The sequence below is a fragment of the Capricornis sumatraensis genome, chromosome 8, assembly GCF_032405125.1.
Source record: "Capricornis sumatraensis isolate serow.1 chromosome 8, serow.2, whole genome shotgun sequence".
Lineage (NCBI taxonomy): Eukaryota > Metazoa > Chordata > Mammalia > Artiodactyla > Bovidae > Capricornis > Capricornis sumatraensis.
The window spans coordinates 63,760,160-63,783,720 of NC_091076.1; the positions used below are offsets into that span (position 1 = coordinate 63,760,160).

Sequence of the window (23,561 nt, forward strand, 5' to 3'; positions counted from 1 at the left end):
CAGTTCGGTTGCTAAGTTGTGTGCAACTCTTTGCAACCCCATGGACTGCAGCACACTAGGCTTCCCTGTCCTTCACCATCTCCTGGAATTGGCTCAAACTTATGTCAGTTGAGCTGGTGATGGTATCTAACCATCTTATCCTCACTAGTCCCCTTCTCTTCCTACTTCAATCTTTCCCAGCATCAGGGTCTTTTCCAATGAGTCACTGTTCACATCAGGTGACCAAAGCTGCAGCATCAGCATCGGTCCTTCCGATGAATATTCTGGGTTGATTTCCTTTAGGATTGACTGCTTTGATCTCCCTGCTGTCCGAGGGACTCTCAAGAGTCTTCTCCAGCACCACAGTATGAAAGCATCAGTTCTTTAGCATTCAGCCTTTCTTTATGGTCTCTCACATCCTTACATGACTACCAGAAAGTTATGTATGTACTATACTATTAAGTGTACAGTAGCATTATATCTAAAAGAACTACATACCTTAATTAAAAAATACTTTAGTGCTAAAAAACACTAACCATCATCTGAACCTTCAGTGACTCATAATCTTTTTGCTGGTTAGGGTCCTGCCATGATGTTGATGGCTGCTGCCTGATCAGAGTTGGGGTTGCTAAAGACTGGAGTGGTTGTGGCACTTTCTTAAAATAAGACAACAATGAAGCTTGGCACATCAATTGACTTTTCCTTTCATAAGTGGTTTCTCTGTAGCATGCAGTGCTGTTTGATGGCATTTTATTCACAGTAGAACTTCTTTCAAAATTGGAGTCAGTCCTCTCAAACCCGCCTACTGCTTTATCAACTAAGTTCATGTCGTATTCTAAATCCTCTGTTGTCATTTCAACAACCAATGAAGTCCACCATCTTTTATGGACATGGTTTGTAGCACCCCAAAGTAATGACAATAGTAGCATCAAAGATCACTGATCACAGATCCCATAACAAATGTAATAGTGATGGAAGCATCTGAAATACTGTAAGAATTGCCAAACTGTGACAGAGACACAAAGTGAACAAATGCTATTGGGAAAATGATGCTCAATGCGGGGTTGCCATAAACCTTCAATTTGTAAAAAACACAGTATAGGCAAAGTGCGATGAAACAAGGTATGCTTGAACTTGATCCTTCTTTGTGGGTTTATTCCTTTTAAATTTACTTCTAGCCAGTGGAATAGAATCAGTTCAGTTCAGTTCAGTTCAGTCGCTCAGTCGTGTCCAACCCTTCGCGACCCCATGAATCACAGCATGCCAGGCCTCCCTGTCCATCACCCTCTCCCGGAGTTCACTCAGACTCACGTCCATCGAGTCCGTGATGCCATCCAGCCATCTCATCCTGGGTTGTCCCCTTCTCCTCCTGCCCCCCATCCCTCCCAGCATCAGAGTTTTTTCCAATGAGTCAGCTCTTCGCATGAGGTGGCCAAAGTACTGGAGGTTCAGCTTTAGCATCATTCCTTCCAAAGAAATCCCAGGGCTGATCTCCTTCAGAATGGACTGGTTGGATCTCCTTGTAGTCCAAGGGACTCTCAAGAGTCTTCTCCAACACCACAGTTCAAAAGCATCAATTCTTCGGCGCTCAGCCTTCTTCACAGTCCAGCTCTCACATCCATACATGACCACAGGAAAAACCATAGCCTTGATCGTGAGTTCAAAATTAGATTCACACAAATACAGGCAGTTGGTTTTTTACAAAGGTACAAAGTCAGTAAGTGGGGAGAGAATAAATAGTCTTTTCAACAGGTTATGGTAAAACAGTAGTACATTCATTGGCAAAGAAAAAAAAATAAACTACAGCTCATACTTTATACAAAAATTAACACAAAATAGGTCATTGACTTGCGTGTAAAACGTAAAACTGTATAGTGTTTTGAAGAACATGTGGGAGAAAAATCATCATGATCTTTAGTTAGAGTTCTTAAATCATCAAAAGCATAATCCATAAAAGAACAAATTGATGATTAGTCTAAATAAGAATTAAATATTTTGCTCTGTGAAAGACGCATTAACAGAATGAAGAGACAAGCTACAGACCAAAGGAAAATATTTGTAAATCACACATAATAAAGGATTTATGTCTAGAATATATAAAGAACTCTCAAACCCAACAATAGAAAATACCCTTAAAAAAAAAAGGCAAAATATTTGAACAGAAACTTTACCAAGGAAGATATAGGATGACAAATAAGCACATGAAAAGATGTTTATTTAACATAATTATTAAAATCACAAGGGGATGCCCCTTTATGCCTATACCATGACTAAAAGCAAATACCTAACAACATCAAGTGTCAACAAGGGTGCAGAGCAACTGGAACTTCCTTGCATTGCTGGTGGGAATGCAGAATGGTCTAGCCATTTTGTAAGAAAGCTTAGCAGTTTTTTGTTTTTTTAGTAAAGTTAAATGTATGATGACCAGCAGTCCTCCTCTTAGATATGTTCCCTAGAGAAATGACAACATACATCCACATACAGACTTGTATGTATGTGTTTATAGCAGCATTAATTATAATCACCAAAAACTTTGGAAACCGCTCAGATGTCCTTCAGTAGGCAAATGGATAAACTGTGGTATATTCTTTTCAGCAATAAAAAGGAGCAGAATATTGATAAAAAGCAGAATTGTGGATGAATCTCAAAGATATTATGCTAGTGAAAGACGCCAGTCTCAAAAGATTATATACATTAACGTTCCCTCTATATGACATCTTGGAAAGGGTAAGACTAAAGGGTCGGAGAACAGATCAGTGATGGGCGGAGGTTAGGGGTGGGGGAAGGGCTTGACGACCAAAGGGGCAACCTTGCTTTCTTCTTTGTTTCCTGTGTGTTTCTGTTCACCTCTTCAGTAGCCTCATTTCTTCCTTTTAAAAATGATTTATTTATTTGTGGCTGCATGGAGTCTTAGCTGCAGCACGGTTCTCTAGTTGAGGCACCCAGGCTCAGTAGTTGCAGTGAGCAAGCTTAACTGCCCTGCAGCGTGTGGGATCTTAGTTCTCCATCCAGGGTTTGAACCCATGTCCCCTGCACTGGAAGGCAGTTTTTTAACCACTAGACCACCAGGAAGTCCTAACCTCATTTCCTTGGAGAGTTTCCCATCTGTTTTGCCAGTGGCTTGCCTCTGAACCCTTCGGCTTGGCTGGTTTGAGAACATTTTGCTTGGATTGAAGGAGTCGTATAAATAGTTGTGTGCTTATTCCCATATAACGCTGGGAACATCTCTTATGGTAATGGGTGCATGATACAGTACTTCTCAGAGTGGAGGAATGGGCTGCATCAACCTATAGTGTCGTTTTCACCTGAAAAATATATCTCTGGTACTAAAAACTTACCCAGGAGAGAATAATAGATGACGCAGAGCTTCTAGATTTTGATGTGGGTTAGAACTGAAAAATGAGATGTCTTTAAACTCCTTTCCCTTTTCTTCTCTGATAAGTGATATAATGTGGTTTGGACACTCAGAGATTCCTGAGATTCCAGGTTCTGGTTGATGATTTACTGCAAAATTGCTTATAAATTGAAGTAGAAAATGTTTTGCAGACCTGGCAGCTTTCTGGCTTCACACCCATTTGTCACCCAGCATTTCCCTTTGTGTATAGAACAAGAATTAATTAGGCTGCACTGCAGGAAAAGTTTATGGCTATAATTTATATAGGATGAATTTCTTTTTAAAGAGACAGCATTGTTTCGTTACACCTATATACATATAAGTGTGTGTATATATAAAGTAGGGTTTTTCCCCTTAAAGCAGTGTCTGTGAGCCTTTGGAGTGAACACTCATTTTTCTGCTTAACGCTAGATTTTGGTGGAATAGATGCTTTTATGGTGATTGCTTTCTGATGAAACCGTTGGGGTTTTTGTTTCTCATTTTTAAAAGCATTGTATACTAGGGAGCGGGTCTCAGTTTTAGGTTTGTGTTTTTAGACATTGGTCAGACTTGTCTGGTTTCCAAAGCTTTGTATTCTTTTGGTTTCTTGGAAGACTTTTTTTTTAGGGTCTTGCTCATTCAGTTAATGTTTTCATAATCAATGCAAGTCAGAACTTGCAATTTGTTCCTGATTTGCACATTAAAGAGCTCCATTAATTAAGAATCCTGGTGTTTGGCATGTTCCCGCAGGATCTGTGCATTATTTACATGGTAAAAGTGCAGGATGCAAGTTTTCCCCGTTGTAGTGGCAATTGCTGTTAATCCTGCCTTTTCTTTCTTGCCTTTAAAAAAAAAAAAAAAAAAAGCACCATTTTTTTTTTGGCTTTCAAATAACAATTCCCAACTCATTGAAACTCCTTGGGGATACATTGTACCAAAACTGGAACAAGTGATCCAAATGAGGGGCCACAGGAAGAGCAGAAAGTAAATCCTTTGTTTAAAGGGAAAAAAAACCTCTGGAAGAGGTAGATTCTCTGTGTTTGGTTTTTGTTGGATGTTTCACTTGGCTAAAGGTGGAAGTGTAGTTCTGTTTACTCTGAATTTGCAGATTACGACCCCCCCCCCAATAATAGTAGTTGTATTGATAAATGTGGTTGCCTTTCATAACCCAAATAACCCAGACATTTGATGAACATACTCCCTATGCTTATGTCAAGTAAGCTGTTTTATAATATTCCAGTTTTGAGTTTTTCAGCTTTTTCATGAAATCACTTTCCAGAGTGTTTCCTGGTACCATTTCTTTTGGAAGCCTTGGTCAAAGCCAGAGGTGGTCTCCATCCTGATACATTCAGTTCAGTTCAGTTGCTCAGTTGTGTCCGACTCTTTGTGACCCCATGAATCGCAGCACGCCAGGCCTCCCTGTCCTGGTGTAAAAGCAGCTGGAAACGTGAAATCAGATCACTGGTTAGCAGGTTCCTGCTTTCCAGTTTCATCCGTGGCCAATGCTTATCCTACTCATAATGTATTTCCCCAGGAGTAGCTAGTCCATCTTTAAAAGTACTGTGAGAAGCTGCAAAGCATTTTTTGAATTAGTGGAGACATTCTTTTTCCCCTGGTATTTATGAAACTTGTTAGGGATTTTATGAGACTTAATTTAATTTGTCCTTTTACTACTCTTCCATTACATTATATATGTAAACTCTTTACATATATCTTTGTATATATAAGGTATATATAAAATCTTCACTGTAAAAAATAAAAAGCATCAACAGTGGAGATGTAGGTAAAAGATAAGTTGAAAGTTCTTCCACTCTCCCAAATCCCTCTTCCTCCTTCCTAGATAAAACAATGGGGTGGGGGTGTGTATTCTTCCAGACATTTTAATATTTATATATTTTCTTCGCTATACTTCTCTTTCCATTAAATGTTAATGGACATTTGACAAGGAGAAGAGACTGGGGAGAAGGTGGCATGGGGGAAGAAAAGGCTATTATGCTGTTGTTGTCTAGTTGCTCAGTGGGGTTTCTGACTCTTTGCAACCCCATGGACAGCAGCCCTCCAGGCTGTTCTGTCCCTGGCATTCTCCAGGCAAGAATCCTGGAGTGGGTTGCCATTTCCTCACCACCTATTGTTACTTATAAATTTTTTTAGAGAAAGTCATTATGTCACAATACCTTTAAGATATAATTCTCTCGTCATTATTATATTTATTGTTGTTGTCATTAAGTCGCTAAATCGTATCTGTCTCTTTGTGACCCCGTAGACTACAGCTTGCCAGGCTCTTCTGTCCATGGGATTTCCCAGGCAAGGATACTGGAGTGGGTTGCCATTTACGTCTCCAGGGGATCTTCCCAACCAGATTCTTTACTGCTGACACACCAAGAGGTGTGTTATTAGCTGTCCGCGAATAAGTTTGCACAAATGAGTTGCTTTGAATGTTTGTTATGCTTGGACTGCACGTGACTTTAGTGTGAGTTCTTTGGTAATTTTTAATGAGCTCTCATGTAACATTGATTATTTTGCTTGGCGTTTAGTCTCAGATCTACCAGATTCTGTTTTTCTTGAGGCGGTTGAGTAAATCTGCCTCTGGCTAAATCCAAAATGGTGCTATTTTAAGAAGAGTTTTTGCTAGCTGTTCATACTCTCGTGCAAGGAAAATTTTTACAGGTAGAGAGGCTGTTCAGATCATCTTACAGATTCTTACGTCCTTAAGATGGCACAGAGTCCATACTACATCCATGTCAGCAGTGGTGAGGGTTTGGAGGGAGGGCAGAGACAGATGTGCTAACTCAAAATAATTAGAAAGTATTTCCGGTGACTTCAGTAGACTCATGCGATAGAAGAGAAGAGCATGAGTGAAAAGAAATCAAAAGCGACATTTTGAGGATCGGGATGATTAATTTACTTCTATTTTGGTGTTTTATTGTGCGGGTGCAATGCTAGATGCCTCTGTCCTGTAAAAATAATAAAAATACCTCCCATTTGTTAATTGGCACTCTGCCCCACGCACTGTGTTGTTTTTTAAAACATTTGTTTATTTATGTGACTACACCAGGTCTTAGTTGTGACTTGCGGGCTCTAGTTCCCTGACCAGGGGTTGAAGCCGGGCCCCCTGCACTGGGAGCATGGAGTCTTAGCCACTGGACCACCAGAGACGTCCCTATGAAGTTCTTTATCAATGTCTCATTTAGTTCTCTCTGCAGCCTGTGAAATTTGACTGTGTTGTACAGCAAAAGAAATCAACTCTTGAAGAGGCTGGAGTGACCTGATCAAGGTCACACAGTCAGAGGCAAAGCCAGTAAGAGGTCTGTTTTGCTTCTCAGCCTCTGCTCTAGGCCATCACTATGCTCATAGTTCAATGCTAAACAGTGTTCCTCCCCTCACCCCCCTTTAAAAGAAACTGTGAGGGAATAGATAAAGTGCCAAAGCTTAAAGGAATTAAGGCAGGAGAGATATGGAGATGAATTTGTAATAAGACAGAAGGCGTAGAGTGAGTAGTGAATGTAACCTTCAATTTTTCTGAAGATACTTTTTCAGTGGAGTTAGGAGGGCCCTTGGTTAATCTTCTGATCCACTCCCTCCCCTTATGCAAGTAAGCTTTTTACAAGTGATGAAGAAATAGACAAATGTGTTTTTCTTATTATATATGTGCTACATATTCATTATATAAAATTTAGAAAATGGTCAAGTGAAAGTAAGGAAATATTCTTCCTCAGTCTGAGCAGTAGAGTTATGTACTTTTAAAATTTTGGTATATGGTATAAATATTTTCTAGTTTTCTTCCCCCCCGTGAGTGTGTAGTTAGGACAGAAGTGGAACAGTGTTCTATATTCTGTTTTGCAGTCTATTTTCTTCTACTTAACAGAGATCATGAATATTTTTCCATGTCATTAAATATTGTTCTACAGCATTATTTTTAATGGCAGCACAGACTTTCCATCATATGGGTAGTTTAACTAGTTCTTTATTGTTGGACATTTGGATTGTTTCCAGTTTTTCATCTTTATAAATAATGCAGTAAACATTATTGTTAGTAAATCTTTACTCACATCTGTGATTACTTTGTTTCATAAAATAAATTTCTAGATGTGGAATTAGTATGTGTTCTGAGGATATACACAATTTTAAGGCATTTGATCTTTATGGCCAAGTTGCCCACCAGAAAAGTTGGATCAGTTCACATTCTCACCTTCTTTATATGAATGTCAGTTTCCTTTATCCTTATCAACATTGGGTATTACAGTGTTATTTCATCTTTGTCACTTTGATAGGTGGAAAATGGTCTCTGCTTTTTTAAATTTACATTTTAAAAAATTTACAGTTCCCAATGTTTAATGAGGGTAAATAGTTTTCTTTCATTGATTGGCCCTTGGTGTTCTTTTGTGAATCATGCAGGGAAAATCTTACTTTATTTTTATATTGTTATTTGAAATTTTTTCTAATTTTTTGGGTTGTATTGGGTCTTCATTGCTGCACTTGGGCTTTCCCTACTTGCCGTGAGCAGCGGCTACTCTTTGTTATGATGCTCGGGCTTCTCATTGTGATGCTGTCTCTTGTTGGGAAGCACAGGCTCAGTAGTTGTGACCCATTAAGCCAAGCTGTTGCTTGGCATGTGGGATGTTCTCCGACCAGGGATCAAACCTGGCTCCCCTGCATTGATGGGCAGATTTTTAACCACTGGACCATCTGGGAAAATTTTAAATTAGTTCTAACGATGTGTGGTCTTTCTTGTCAGTCAAATAAATAGCCACTTCTAATTTCTCCTGCTTTTATTTTAATCTGTGTCTTTTCATTCGATTATTTTGTTGATAGGAAGAATTATATCTACCTCAGAAGACCTCTTTGTATTCTTGAATTTATTTATTTAGTCTTTTTAAAAATTGTTTTGTATTTTAATTGTGCACTCAATATGCCAGCAAATTTGGAAAACTCAGCAGTGGCCACAGGACTGGAAAAGGTCAGTTTTCATTCCAGTTCCAAAGAAAGGCAATGCCAAAGAATGCTCAAACTACTGCACAATTGCACTCATCTCACACGCTAGTAAAGTAATGCTCAAAATTCTCCAAGCCAGGCTTTAAGCAATACGTGAAGCGTGAACTTCCTGATGTTCAAGCTGGTTTTAGAAAAGGCAGAGGAACCAGAGATCAAATTGCCAACATCCGCTGGATCATGGAAAAAGCAAGAGAGTTCCAGAAAAACATCTATTTCTGCTTTATTGACTATGCCAAAGCCTTTGACTGTGTGGATCACAATAAACTGTGGAAAATTCTGAAAGAGATGGGGATACCAGACCACCTAACCTGCCTCTTGAGAAATCTGTATGCAGGTCAGGAAGCAACAGTTAGAACTGGACATGGAACAGACTGGTTCCAAATAGGAAAAGGGGAGTACGTCAAGGCTGTATATTGTCACCCTGCTTATTTAACTTCTATGCAGAGTACATCATGAGAAACGCTGGACTGGAAGAAACACAAGCTGGAATCAAGATATCTGGGAGAAATATCAATCAGATATGCAGATGACACCACCCATATGGCAGAAAGTGAAGAGGAGCTAAAAGGCCTCTTGATGAAAGTGAAACAGGAGAGCAAAAAAGTTGGCTGAAAGCTCAACATTCAGAAAATGAAGATCATGGCATCTGGTCCCATCACTTCATGGGAAATAGATGGGGAAACAGTGGAAATGGTGTCAGACTGTATTTTTGGGGGTTCCAGAATCACTGCAGATGGTGACTGCAGCCATGAAATTAAAAGACACTTACTCCTTGGAAGAAAAGTTATGACCAAGCTAGATAGCATATTGAAAAGCAGAGACATTACTTTGCTGACTAAGGTCCATCTAGTTAAGGCTATGGTTTTTCCTGTGGTCATGTATGGATGTGAGAGTTGGACTGTGAAGAAGGCTGAGTGCCGAAGAATTGATGCTTTTGAACTGCGGTGTTGGAGAAGACTCTTGAGAGTCCCCTGGACTGCAAGGAGATCCAACCAGTCCATTCTGAAGGAGATCAGCCCTGGGATTTCTTTGGAAGGAATGATGCTGAAGCTGAAACTCCAATACTTTGGCCACCTCATGAGAAGAGTTGACTCATTGAAAAAAACTCTGATGCTGGGAGGGATTGGGGGCAGGAGGAGAAGGGGACAACAGAGGATGAGATGGCTGGATGGCATCACGGACTCGATAGACATGAGTCTGAGTGAACTCCGGGAGATGGTGATGAACAGGGAGGCCTGGCGTGCTGCGATTCATGGGGTCGCAGAGAGTCGGACACGACTGAGCAACTGAACTGAACTGAACTGTGCTGCACTGCATGTGGAATCTTAGTATCCCAACCAGGGATTGAGCCCACGTTGCCAGCAATGGAAGCATGGAGTCTTAGCCACTGGACCCCCAGGGAAGTCCTTATTTCATCTTAATCAGTTTTTAAAGAAAATTACAGAAGTGAAGTTTGTTTGTAGTAAAAAAAAAACCAAAGTTTTTTCTCAAACAGTGCTGAGTATCCTTCCCCTTGTGACCTAACAGTTCTGAAATATGTAACAGAGACTGTGAAAGTCCTTTTTTTCCTTCCTATTATTAGTGCTCTTCACATAGAACTGTCTCTAGAAGTTTGGTGTGTATCTTTCCACATATGTGTGTGTTTAGTTGCTCAGTTGTGTCCTCCTCTTTGCGACCCCATGAACTGTAGCCAGACAGACTCCTCTGTCCATGGGGTTCTCCAGGCCAGAACACTGGAGTGGGCTGCCATTCCCTTCTCTAGGGGATCTTCCCAACCCAGGGATTGAACATGGGTCTCCTTCATTGCAGGTGAATTCTTGAATGACCATCTGAGCCTCAGGGAAGCCCTATTCTTCTGGATACTTTATTTTAAATTTTGTAAACTATAAATGAGATCATATGGATACATTGAACTAGAACCATCTTCTCATGTTGATAAATATGTCTTACCTGTTCTTTCTTTTAAAAAATGCTATCTTTATTTTCATTTTCTTTTTCCTAAAGTATTTCAACGTAATCATCAGCATGTCATTTTGCTTCTAAACACTTCTGTAAATGGCTCTAAAAAAATAAGACCGTTTCTTATATAGCACTATTATCTCATCTAACCAAATCAATACATTCTGGCAATCCTAAATAATATGTCCACTTTGTGCTCAAATTACTTCAGTTATCCCTCAAAGTATTTATGGTTTAGTGTATTCAAACCAAATTCTATGTATACTTATCCTTTTCAGCAGCTGCCCAGAAAGTTATCTGGGTAAACTAAATTGATTTAACCAGTCCCCTGTAAATGGACACTTAAGATGTTTGCCTGTTTTTACCTATTATAAACAGTGCTAACCAAATAGGGAAAGGAGTGTGTCAAGGCTGTATATTGTCACCCTGCTTGTTTAACTTCTATGCAGAGTACATCATGAGAAATGCTGGGCTGGAAGAAGCACAAGCTGGAATCAAGATTGCTGGGAGAAATATCAATAACCTCAGATATGCAGATGACACCACCCTTATGGCAGAAAGTGAAGAGGAACTAAAAAGCCTCTTGATAAAAGTGAAAGAGGAGAGTGAAAAAGTTGGCTTAAAGCTCAACATTCAGAAAATGAAGATCATGGCAGCTGGTCCCATCACTTCATGGGAAATAGATGGAGAAACAGTGGAAACAGTGTCAGACTTTATTTTGGGGGGCTCCAAAATCACTGCAGATGGTGACTGCAGCCATGAAATTAAAAGACGCTTACTCCTTGGAAGAAAAGTTATGACCGAGCTAGATAGCATATTGAAAAGCAGAGACATTACTTTGCCGACCAAGGTCCGTGTAGTCAAGGCTATGGTTTTTCCTGTGGTCATGTATGGATGTGAGAGCTGGACTGTGAAGAAAGCTGAGCACCGAAGAATTGATGCTTTTGAACTGTGGTGTTGGAGAAGACTCTTGAGAGTCCCTTGGACTGCAAGGAGATCCAACCAGTCCATTCTGAAGGAGATCAGCCCTGGGATTTCTTTGGAAGGACAGATGCTGAAGCTGAAACTCCAGTACTTTGGCCACCTCACGCGAAGAATTGACTCATTGGAAAAAACTCTGATGCTGGGAGGGATTGGGGGCAGGAGGAGAAGGGGACGACAGAGGATGAGATGGCTGGATGGCATCACCGACTCGATGGACATGAGTTTGGGTGAACTCTGGGAGTTGGCGATGGACAGGGAGGCCTGGCGTGCTGCGATTCATGGGGTCGCAGAGAGTCGGACACGACTGAGCAACTGAACTGAACTGAAACAAATAACATTTTTGTACACATCTCTTTGCTTTCTTATCTGATTATTTCTCTAGGATTAATTTCTAGAAGTGGAATCATAGGGTCAGGAGGTGTGTGAGTGTACAACTCTGATACATTTTGCCAAGTTGCTTTCTGGATCTATTGTGCTAATTAAACACTTATCAGCTGTGCATGGTGAGGGCCCCTTCCTCACTTTCTTGCAAACATAAGCAATATCACAATGTGATTTTTTTTTTAAGTGAGGCTGAGCAATTTTTTTTTTTTCTAATGTATTTGGCCATTTTAATTTTGGAGACTATTAATCCGTTTCTTAGCATCTTCCTTTTCAGGTTAAGCAAATATTCTTATATCTTGCCTTACAGGACCTGCTTTTCATCTGTATGATCTAGGCCTTGTTTAGTTTCTCCACTTTGTTTTTTTCAACTGTGAGAATCAAATCTGGATACAACATTTTAACAGAAACTCACTAATTTTTTTTTTTAATTGTGCTGTGGTAACTGAGGAGGATAGTTAGTTATGTCATTTTTTTGGAATTGAAAATTTCCTGTCACTTTGTCTCCCAGTTGATTTAGATACATAACCCATATGGGTACATTGATCTAGAAAATGAAAAATGTGCAGTTTCTTTTATTTATTTTATTGTTTGCAGTTTCTTTTTTAAAGCCTGTAGTAGTGTTCATTTCCTTTATCTGTATAATGGTGATATAATAATAGTGCCCACCTGAAAAGATTGTCATGAGGACTTAAATCAGTTAATATGTGAAAAGTGCTCAGGTTATTGCCTGGTACTTAGTAGGTCCTTAATACGTGTTAGCTTTTAATTTTAATGGTGGTAATAGTTTTTTCCTAGGTTATAGCTCCATGGCCACAATATTTGTTTCCCTCTTCATAAAAGGGTTATGTAAATAAATACTGGTACTATACTTATAGTCAGACTTCCCTGGTGGCTCAGACGATAAAGCGTTTGCATACAATGCAGGAGACCGGGGTTCAATCCCTGGGTGGGGAAGATCCTCTGGAGAAGGAAATGGCAGCTTACTCTAGTGCTCTTGCCCAGAAAATCGCATGGGAGGAGTCTGGTAGGCTGCAGTCCACGGGGTCGCAGAGTCGGACATGACTGAACAACTTCACTTCACTTCATACTTAATAGTCACTGAAATGACTTAGCATGCACACACACACACTTGTAGTAAGTTCTTTGGAGATTTAAAGTACACACACAAAGTACATGCCAGGAAAAATATTAAGACATCATTTTTCTTCAGTTATTCATTCAACAACCTGGAATCTGCCATTTGCCAGCACCCAGTTTGCCAAGGCTGAGCAGTTCAGTCTCTGCCTCAGGACATTCACAGCGAGGTGTGGGGATAGGTAAACCACTGTTAAAGCATCATTTAAATGTTATTACATGAAAGCAACCTCTTACGTGTTTCATTTTTAGATTGACAAATAAACAATGCTTACCCGCACTAATATTAAAAGGGACTTAAATAACATAATCTTTTACTTTCTTTTTTTTTTTAGTGATTGAATTTGGCTGTGCTGGGTCTTAGTTGCAGCCTGCAGGATCTTTAGTTGCGGCATGCAAACTCTTAGTTGCAGCACGTGGGAAGCTAGTTCCCTGGCCAGGGATCGAACCTCAACCCCTCGCATTACAACCACAAAGTCTTAGCCACTAGACTACCAGGGAAGTCCCTGTCTTTTATATAAAAATAAAAGTCATCAGCCTTTTATTTCCTGGGCTTCAGTTTATTCAAGTGGCAATAATGACAGTTTCATGGGAGTGCATTGTAACATGCCTAACAAAAATCACTAATTAGTTTCAGGTATGTAAGTTCTGAAATCTGATATGTTCAAACGAGGGAGCAGTTAAGTTCGATTACCTTCCTTCCATTGACAGAAGGGCGGTTTACTGAGGACACACAGTATTGAAAACAGCAAACAGGGAGTCCACATTTTGTCAGCATCTGGATTTGGAAATGGCAGTGTAGTTAGATGTTCTTTCATCTGATTTGGGCATCATTTCTCTGGAACTGAAATATTTGTAGAGGGCTTTTCATGGCCAAAATAGTGTGTTAGCTGCTGGGGTGACGGTATGCACCCTGTGTCTTAAGGAGCTTATAGCATACACAGCACAATATGTGTTGTAGCAGTGATGTGAAGGATACTGGGAGAGAAAGGATTAACTGCGTGGGAATCCCTGTCTCCAGACCCATTCTGTACAGAGACTTTGGGCACTTGGCTCAGGACATTTCACTACCTAAAAGGCTGTTAATTTAAAGGCTTTTTTAATATGAAAGGATCAAACTATTTTACATGAAACAGAAGGTTACTTGCATTGTGGTCCTAATTTTATTTTTAATACGTTTCTTTACTTCAGAGTTTACTTTAACTGTATTTTAAATCACTAGTGTAATACGTGATATCAAAATATTCAAACAGTTCAAAAGTGTATCAGATAAAAAGGAAAATATCCGCAGCTTCCCTGGGTGACTCCTATTAGACAGTTTTATAAACAGTTGCTTGTAAATAAAACTTGGATTTTAAGTACCTCATGCTCTGAGCATTTCCCCTTTTCCGTTTAAAGGGGAAAAATAAATTTCCCTTTTCAGAGAAGTCCTCTGGAACAATGGAGGTTGTCTAGGAATGGTGAAATGGAAGGTAGCTAGTAGATTTCGGGAAGTCCATTGATCAGTCAGATTGCTGTGTCCTGTAGGGCTTTTTAAGGATTTATTGACACACTTCATCAAGGTATTTGAGAGAGCATTCAGGGAAACCTACAAAATTCTGCAATTCTTTTCCCTCCCTTATAAATTCATGCCTGGTCAGAAATTACAGCTTGAGTGGGATGTCCCTCCACAGAACTCAAATGCACACTATCTATCATGTTACTTAGGACGGCAGTAATGTAAAATGGGAAGGATTTTTTCCTTTTGGTTTCTTTCTGTCAAGGGGCTCACCCAGCATATTTTATCCTCTGTCTCTCCATTTCTCTCTTATTTCAACTTCCACTTACTCCCCAATTCCCCACATCATTCTCTTAAGAGAAGAAAAAATAAATTTTGTCCACCGAGTCCTCTTTCTTACTTGATTTAAAAGGTCTTGCGTTGAATGTTTCTCACAAAAACACTTTGCATTCAGAATTAGCCCATCAAATCGTTTCTACCACAGACCCCTGCACAGGCTGTGTGCCTTCCGTTGTGGGGCCCCCCCGAGGTCAGAAAACCCAAGGCTGTCTTTGGTTTAGTTGTCATGATTTTAGAATATAAGTCCCCATGCCCTGCTTTGAAAAGTTACCCTGGTGGTGATTTTGTACCATAAAAAAAAAAAAGAAAAAAAATCCTACTTTTGGTTCACACAACCAACCAACACAGTGGGACAGAACTCCTTCTGCTATTCCAGTCAAAACGACGGTCCTCCTAAGAGCACATTCATTTCTCTAAACCGGGGGTATGTATGTGCCCGTTCCTAGGAGCGACAGGAGACATGGGTTCAATCCCTGGGTCAGGAAGATCCCCTGGAGGAGGCAATGGTAACACGCTCCAGTATTCTTGCCTGGAGAATCCCATGGACAGAGGAGCCTGGCAGGCTACAGTCCATGAGGCTGCAGAGTCGGACCCGACTTAGCAATTAAACAAAAACAACGACGCATCTATATGTGTGGACACCTACATGAATGTATAAAAATTCTACTTGGGCTCACGTTGGAAATGATAGCGACTCATATCGACTCATCCTCATGGTGGGTGTTAAGGAATCTGTAAACCTGCAGTGCTCTGTCTTAGTGGTAACGCCATCCTGCTTTTGGAATATAGAACAAGCCCAAACAGTAATACTGACAGAATTCGGAATTATGATACAGTGGAGCCTTCACGTAATTCTTTGTTGAAGAAGTTAGGGCCTAAATGTTAAGGCTTATTGTTATTCCGAGTTGATAATCTCTGCCTTGCTTTAATAATTTTTCCTCATGCCTGGGTAGCCCGCGAGTTGCACAATAATCACTCACACAGCTTTGTAATCAATGCCCAAAGTAATAGGATTCCTCTGGCCACCGGCAATTAATAAATTTGTGTCTTTTTTAAAACACTAGCAAGTCGGGCCTGAAATACGACTGACTGGCTCTCCTCATTTGCATATTTATTGCAGTGGAAAAATTCTTACCAGATGATTGATGCCGGGCCTGCCTCTTGAATTCCAAGCAGCACGTTATTATGAAATGAAAAATGCCGGCCATACAGTTGATTAAAGTTGAAGACAGTGGAATCGGTGTTTTTTAAGATTGTGGGAGAATTAAAGGCATATTTTAATAGATGTTGACAAGAAGTGAACTAACAAAAGCAAAGCAAAGGATTTGCTTGAAAAGATTTAATCAAACGTCTTTCTGGGGGGATTAATTGCCGGGGATGACTAGTGCAAGTGGCAGGCTTGTGTGGATTTGAATGAAAAGTATTGTTCTCAGGCCAATACAGCATGTGTCATTTTGACCTATAGTTTAGCTGTAGTTCTAGAGTTACTTTGAAAGAAGTGGGGGGGAAACTGTTCTTGCAATCTGTATCTTCTAGCTTAATGTATATATCCAGGAATAAGAGGAATGTAGGCGTTTATATATACCTGCACATAAATAATTGTATGTTTGCATATTTGCTTTAAAAACAATGGTGTGGATATTTGAAAACTGATAAGGTGAGCTTTATTTTACTTTATACATTTGCTGTCCCCATTGACCTCCATCTCCTCCCCAGAAGTTTTACTTACTGGTTTATAATCTAATTAACGAACTGTGTGTCCATGTCCAAACTTATTCTCTGCCTCCAGTTTTGTTTATGTTGAACAGCCTAGATGAATCAAGGAAAAAAATAAAGCTGTTAGGTGAAAATGGTTTTTAGATTGGTGACATTTTATATATAGAATGCTTGCGTATGGGCAGCATGTAAATGAATACTTAATGTGGGAATGTAGGAATACTAGTTCTGTCTTGGCACTATAGATCACAGCAAGCAGAGCCCAAGATTTTCGCTGTGTGAAAGATGCCGATTTTGTGATAGTAATATACTTTCTATTTTATAGCATTTAAACATTTGCAGCATACCTTAATATATACAAGCATTTGTTATTTTTTGCCTTAGTTCTGCAAGATAACCAGGCAAAGGATTATCTGCATGGTGTAGATGAGATCATTGAGACTCGAAGAGATTAAATGGGGGGTCCACTCAGTGGAAAATGACTAGGGATAGTTTCTGTTAAAATCCAGGGCTCCTAGCCCTCAGTAAAATACTCTTTCCATTTATTCTTCACTTGGGAAATTGTTTCTAAGGCTGGTGCCCGGGTGCTTAGTTTGAGTCTTGGTAATAAGGTCAGTCATGTGTCCTTAATCTCCTCTTAAGGCAAATGCCTCTGGAAATGGACCAGGTAGGACAAAATAAACATATATGTCCTTGGCAGTCTCCGTTTGTTTTGTGGCCATGTGCCAGGAGGGAGAGAGAGGAAAGTATATGTGCATCTCTGCTGCTTTTCTTAGCTTTGAACTCTGGCAGAGAAACTAGAGGTGAATTAGAAAGTGTTGATTCCATTCCCTTGATCATTCATAGGGTTGAACAAATGGAATTCAACTTAGTATGAGTGATAGAGTTCTTTGGTTTGGTTCGTTTTTGTCTGGGGCTGGGAAGAACTCACTGTGGAATCTGAGCCTTCAGGAGAGCGTGTTTCCTTACCCTGGTCAATTGTGGCTTTGAGGGGGCCTGCTCCGTCCAGCAGAGGATTGCTCATTGTTTCTTCAGGTTTTACATAAAACTTCACTGGAAGGAAATGTGACCGTAATACTGCAAAGAAATGAGAATTGGGTTCTGGCTTCTAAATCTCTTTACAGGAGGCTGTCCATGTATTGACCACTGATGATTTGACGTTGATAAACTTTTTTTTTTTTTTTTTTTTGGGTGGTGGTGGTGGTTAGAAGCACAGAATTGCAGATTTCATCTCTGGTAGGTCTCCTGACACTTTGATGCATGGTGGTGCTATCCCTGAATGGAGCTTAAATACTTCAGGGCTACTTTCTGACTGGGTGAAGGGGTGTATAAAATGACGACGTATGAGAGAGTATTAACAGAAAGGCACACTTTGATTTACTGATATTGGCTCTCTGCCTTCTCGTTGGATTGATATGCTGTCTAATATATCTGCAATGGATTTTTTTAAACTGACTTGAACAAAATAAAAGGGCTTGTATAGCTACTGGAAAGTGGCCCTTAAAAGTAGTAGTCTCTGTGTTGGATGTTTTCGCAATTCTTGGTTATGTTACATGTGAGAGTCAAATTATGACTTGCTTGTTGGGAGCAAGCAGCCATAAATGTTATGGACTGCTTTGCAGCTGCTTCTCTGCATGGTTTTTGATCTCCTATTTTAGATCATGGACACGTGGTACCTGGAGGAAGTAAGGGACAGGTACTTGTTTTTCCGGTTCTTATAATTATTTTTTATTGTGGCAAAAAGATACATAGCATGAAAATTACCATTCTAAGTGTACAGTGCAATAGTGTTAAGTATATTTACATTGTTGTACATCCAATCGCCAGAACGTTTTGATTTTGTGAAATTAAAACCCTATACCCAGTAAACAACAATTCTCCATTTCTCTCTCCCCCCAACCCTTGACATGCACCATTCTCCTCTCTGTTTTTATGAATTAGACTACTCTAGATACCTCGTATAAGTGGGATGATACTGTATTTGTCCTTCTGTAACTGACTTATTTCACTTTGCACAGTATCCTCAAGGCTCATCCATGTTGTGGCGTGTGACAGAATTCCCCTCCTTTTTAAGGCTGAATAACATTCCGTTGTTCTTTCAGACTAGGCCCTCTGTGTAGAGACAGACTGGGGAGGTAGAGAGTTATTTTTACTTCAGCCTTAGGAATTAGTTAAGTATTTCTAAAAATTGTGGTAAAATATATATGGCATAAAATTGACTGTTTTTAACCATTTTAAAGAGTACAGCTCAGTTGCCAGTACATTCACCTTGTCCTGCCACCATCCTCACTACTGCCCATTCCGGAAGCTTTTTCCCCATCCCAAGCTGAAACTTTGTACGCATTGAACGGTGAGCCCCCATCCCCGCCTCTCCCCAGCCACTCTTCTGGTTTTCGTCTGTGAGTGTGCCTGTAGTTTTACATTCCTCCTATAAGCGTAATCACACAATATATGTTTGTTTGCAACTGGCTTATTTTGCATAGCCTAATATTTTCAAGATTTAGTCTTGGGAATTTTGAGGACCACTTTGCAGATGCAAAATTGATTTGCGCTTTCACTTTGGAGAACATGGGCTGTCTTAACAAATAGCTGTTTCTAGAAAAGGAGGAAAAACAGTGCATAGAACTGGGATGAGATGAGATTTCGGTTTGCATGGGCTTCCTTACAAGTGTTAGTGTCTCTCCTATTTTCTTAAGTTTCTTGCTGTAACATACTTTCAGAACCTTAGCTGTTATGGGCTCTCTGTTTATAATTCTCAGCTATTTTCATAGGTGCTCACTGATGGTAACATAGTGTTTGTAGTTGCCATTTTTATTCTTTGCTTTCCTCACTATTGTAATTATTTTCCGTACACACGCACACACACACACACACACACACACACACACACTTTTGCATTATTCCAGTTACTCGCTTACCTCGTGCACGTGTGCTACGTTGCTTCAGTCGTGTCTGACTCTTTGAGGCCCCATGGACTGTAGCCGCCAGGCTCTGCTGTCCATGGGATCCTCTAGGCAAGAATGCTGCAGTGGGTTGCCATTTCCTCCCCCAGGGAAAGCTTCCTGATCCAGGGATAGAACTGGTATCTCCTGTGTCTCCTGCATTGAAGGCAGATTCTTTACTGGCTGAGCCGTCTGGGAAGTTACACGCTTAGCACATTTAGACTTTAAAGTAATTCTTGTCTTTGAAATTGTTATGTCTAGGACTTCTCTGGTGATCCAGTGGCTAAGACTCTGTCCTTCCAATGCAGAGGGTGCAGGTTTGATGCCTGCTCAGAGAACTCATATCATACCTGCTGTGTGATGTGACCTAAAAAAGAAAAAATTGTTATGTCTTTATTCTTTTTTTTCTTCTTGCCTACTTCTCATCTATTTATACTTAATCCATTTCCCCAAAACTATCAGAGGAATAATTCTGTATTATTCTCTTCTTGAGAATAATTTTTTATCATTATATTTGGTGGAAAGTTTTGTTAAGATTCAGAGCAGCGGGTTGAGAATCTTGGGTTGGAACAAAAGGCGTTTTGGATTTCTTCAGAGATTGCAGGTCCTCCCAAGTGATATGGATACGTACTGATTATAAAAGGATTAGAATGTGGAATTTATAAATGATAAATGATCAAGGATCTTATGCTACTTATAAACAGGGAAGTTGTATTTATATAGTCTAATATGCAGATTATTGGAGGAATGCAAAGTAGCTGTTAGGTCACTGAGTTCCTTCTGACCAATCCAGGGGGGCTTTCTCAGGTAAGCTCTTAGCCTTACAGTGAAATGGGATGCTACGCATGATCTGTTTGGAGAACTGGTCTGAGTCATGTGTTGGTGTCCCAGTGATAAAATAGGTTGGGATGCAAAATAGGGAGGAAGTTACTCAGGCTGGACAAAGTAGAAGCAGAAGAGTTAGAATCAAATTTATAAAAATCAGATAAACGGAAGTTTGTGTGAGCTGGTTAGTCTGGAATGGGAAACAGAAATGAATGTGCTGCTGCTGCTGCTGCTTAGTTGCTTCAGTCGTCTCCTACTCTGTGGACCCTGCGAACTGCAGCCCACCAGGCTCCTCTGTCCATGGGATTCTGCAGGCAAGAATACTAGAGTGGGTTGCCATGCCCTCCTCTAGGGGAGCTTCCTGACCCAGGGATCGAACCCGGGTCTCCTGCATTGCAGGCACATTCTTTACCGAAGAGCCACGAAATGAATGAATGAAATGAAGCCCAAGAAATGAATGTAGGGTCTGCTAAGTGAGAATCAGGACGCTTGAAAGAAGATTATGTTTCCTTAAGGGAAAGAAGGAAGGACTGATGGAAGCACAGCCAGAAACAAATGGACAACTCTTAGTGATAATATGTGTGGAAAACACAGGGTTTAGCCACTGATTGAATATACTGAATACCGGCACCAAAATGTCAGTGATCGCCTATGAAAATTAAACAGAGATGAGAGAAGCAGAGAAAGGAGAAGTATTGGATTGGAAGAAAAGACTTTTGTTTCTGACATGGTGTGTTTGAGGGAGTGATGGAGCATCCAAGTGGAGATTTTCTTAGTTGCTGGAAATGTGAGAGTTTGATTATAAAGAGATGTCTGGGTGCTATCAAAACATAACTAGTAATTATCAGTGTCTAGTTAGCCCCTTTAGTAGGATTAGTAGGATTATGCTGATAAGGAACGTAAGAGTTCCTTTCTCAGAGAGCCAGTTTTTATTCTGAAAGCTCTTGGTCATAGACGTTATATTTGATCCCGACCAGCTTTATTACGAACACATCTTGTTGGTTGTGAGGAGAACCGGGTGAGAACATGCGCCCGATGAGCAGATTTCCAACAGACGATTCAGTACACTGGATGCCCCAGAGCCTGGGGTTCCACATCCCTGCATCTAGCCAACTTTGAACCAACGATATTTGGAAAGAAAAAAAAATGTCAGAAAGTTCCAAAAATTTGCAGCACTCTGACAACCATTTCCACAGTGTTTGTATCATATTCATAACAATTTATGTAGCACTTACATTATACTAGTTGTTATCAGTAATCTAGAGATGATTTGAAGTATGTGTGAGGATATGGGTTATATGCAAATTAGGTCCTTTGATATAAGTAAGGGACTTGAGCATCTGTGGGTTTTTGCTATCCAGGGGGAGAGGCCCTGGAACCAATCTCGTGAGGATACAGAGCGATGACTGTATTGCAAACAGGAAGTCATTAACTTGGGTGTGTGTTCGTGAACAGGAACTTTGCATAAGGGTAAACGCTGAGAGATTGAATGAATGAGGTGGCAGCTCACACCAGAGGCAGAGAAGACCTCTCAGGGAAGGGAGGTGGTGGTGATAGGAATCCTAGGACTAAGTTGTGCTTCTGGGGGGAAAAGAGAAGGAATTGCTTAAGGAACCAGTTGATAAAGAGATAATCCAAGAGGCAACCTGTAGAAAGATAACTGAGAGGGCAACACCAGAGGAAGAAAATGATTGCTTATGATGACAGACAAGGAAGGGTTTTGTCAAACTTAGTAGATTTAAGAACTCAGAATTTATTGCAGATGTTTTAAGTTTCTTACACATGTTTCCTTGCTTGTTCTCCACAAGGACTCTAGGAGGTAGGCACTGTTATTATTTCCTTTCAGAAATTCTGTATTTCAGAGAGTTCTTAGGCCCGGCCAGTCCTGTACACCCACCCCTGCCCCAGCCAGTACTACTCAGGAGGCAGGCGTCAGAGGCATCACCTGCTGTGGGGCACTGTCGGTAATTAACTGTTCCTTTTCTCTGCTTTATTTCCCAGGTCACAAGGCACTTAAAGCACTGTTGAGGTCATTGGTGGATCTCCAGGAAGAGTTGCTTTTCCAGTACCCAGACACTAGGTATCTCGTAGATGGGACAAAACCCAAAGCAGAAAGGTAAGGAGGAATGGAACTATGGAATCGCTGTCTTTTCATCTGAATATTTTCCCACTGTTTATAAAGTCAGGTCCTTCCAGAAGATATCAGACTTCTTAATGTTAGTGAACTATTCAATAGAAAGAGCCATTCACATTTAATTGGTAGCCAGGATGGCATATGAATTGGGAATTCTCTTTTGGATTTCTATGTGTAGTTGTGCCTAATTGTGTTTGTGCATGCGTGCATGCTCAGTCACTAGGTTGTGTCCAACTTTTTTGTGACCCCGTGGACTGTAGCCCTCCAGGCTCCTCTGTCCATGGGATTCTCCAGGCAAGAATACTGGCGTGGGTTGCTATTTCCTCCTCCAGGGGATCTTCCCGATCCAAGGATCAACCTGCGTCTCCTGCATTGCAGGTGGATTCTTCACCACTGAGCTACCTGGGAAGCCCAGTTACTTTTGTAAGCTTCTGCAAAAAACTTGCCTTTGGGGGTAGGGGGCTGCACCTCTCGGCTTGTGGGATCTTAGTTCCTTGACCAGGGATCAAACCCAGGCAGTGAGAGCACTGAGGCCTAACCACTGGACCACCAGGGAATTCCCCAAACTTGCCTTCTCTTTTAGATCTAGTGAAATTATTGGTGAAAGCACATTTTTAGTATGAATGCTTAATTGATGTTTACGAAGCCCTTTGTTGCACGTACGTGGAATTGCCAGTTGCAACCATCGACTTTTTAGTAAGGGAAGAAGCAGTTATTTTGATGGGTGGAAACATGTTGGAAAATAGCAAAATAAACCTTTTTTTCCCCTTCCTGAAATGATCACATTTGATGAAGGGTCACCCCCCTCCTTGACCTCTCCCTCTGGCTGAGCTTGCTGCAAGTGGTACCTGCCTGTTGTTTTCCGTTGCGCTTCTCTTCCGCTCCACTCCTTTCCACTGAGTTAGTTTGAAGGACAGAGGAGAGGAGCTCACATGTAGGAAGCACTTCCTGTGTGTTGGGAACAGCAGTCCACAGAGTGCAGCTGGTTCTAACTGGAGGCTCTGGTACGTTCTCAGGTGGTTGAGGGCATTGCAGTTTAGCATGGGTTCTGTGGCCTATCGCTTTGAGTTTTCTTTATGTTCTGCTCCTCTTCATTTGGTTCAACTAATACTATTCAGCTTTCCCGAACGATTGGTTACAGAGAGACATATTTCCCTTATTGATTTGGGGATTAAGGTCATAAAAGTATGATTATGTGTTTAATTTTTAAAGACCCTCCTATAACAGTATAACAGTATAGGCCTGGTTCATGTGCATTTCTGATAATGTTTTTAACAACCTCATTTACTTTTATGGTTTTCT

General features: G+C 40.5%; 1 protein-coding gene across 1 annotated transcript in view; it reads left to right on the top strand.

Moving 5' to 3' along the window:
* The window catches only part of AATF (apoptosis antagonizing transcription factor), a 111,018-nt gene that overhangs the window by 20,571 nt on the left and 66,886 nt on the right, over positions 1-23,561 (top strand). Inside the window, exon 5 of the mRNA XM_068978096.1 lies at positions 22,127-22,241. Within this exon, the coding sequence (XP_068834197.1) occupies positions 22,127-22,241 (115 nt within the window). The remainder of the gene's footprint in view (positions 1-22,126; positions 22,242-23,561) is intronic.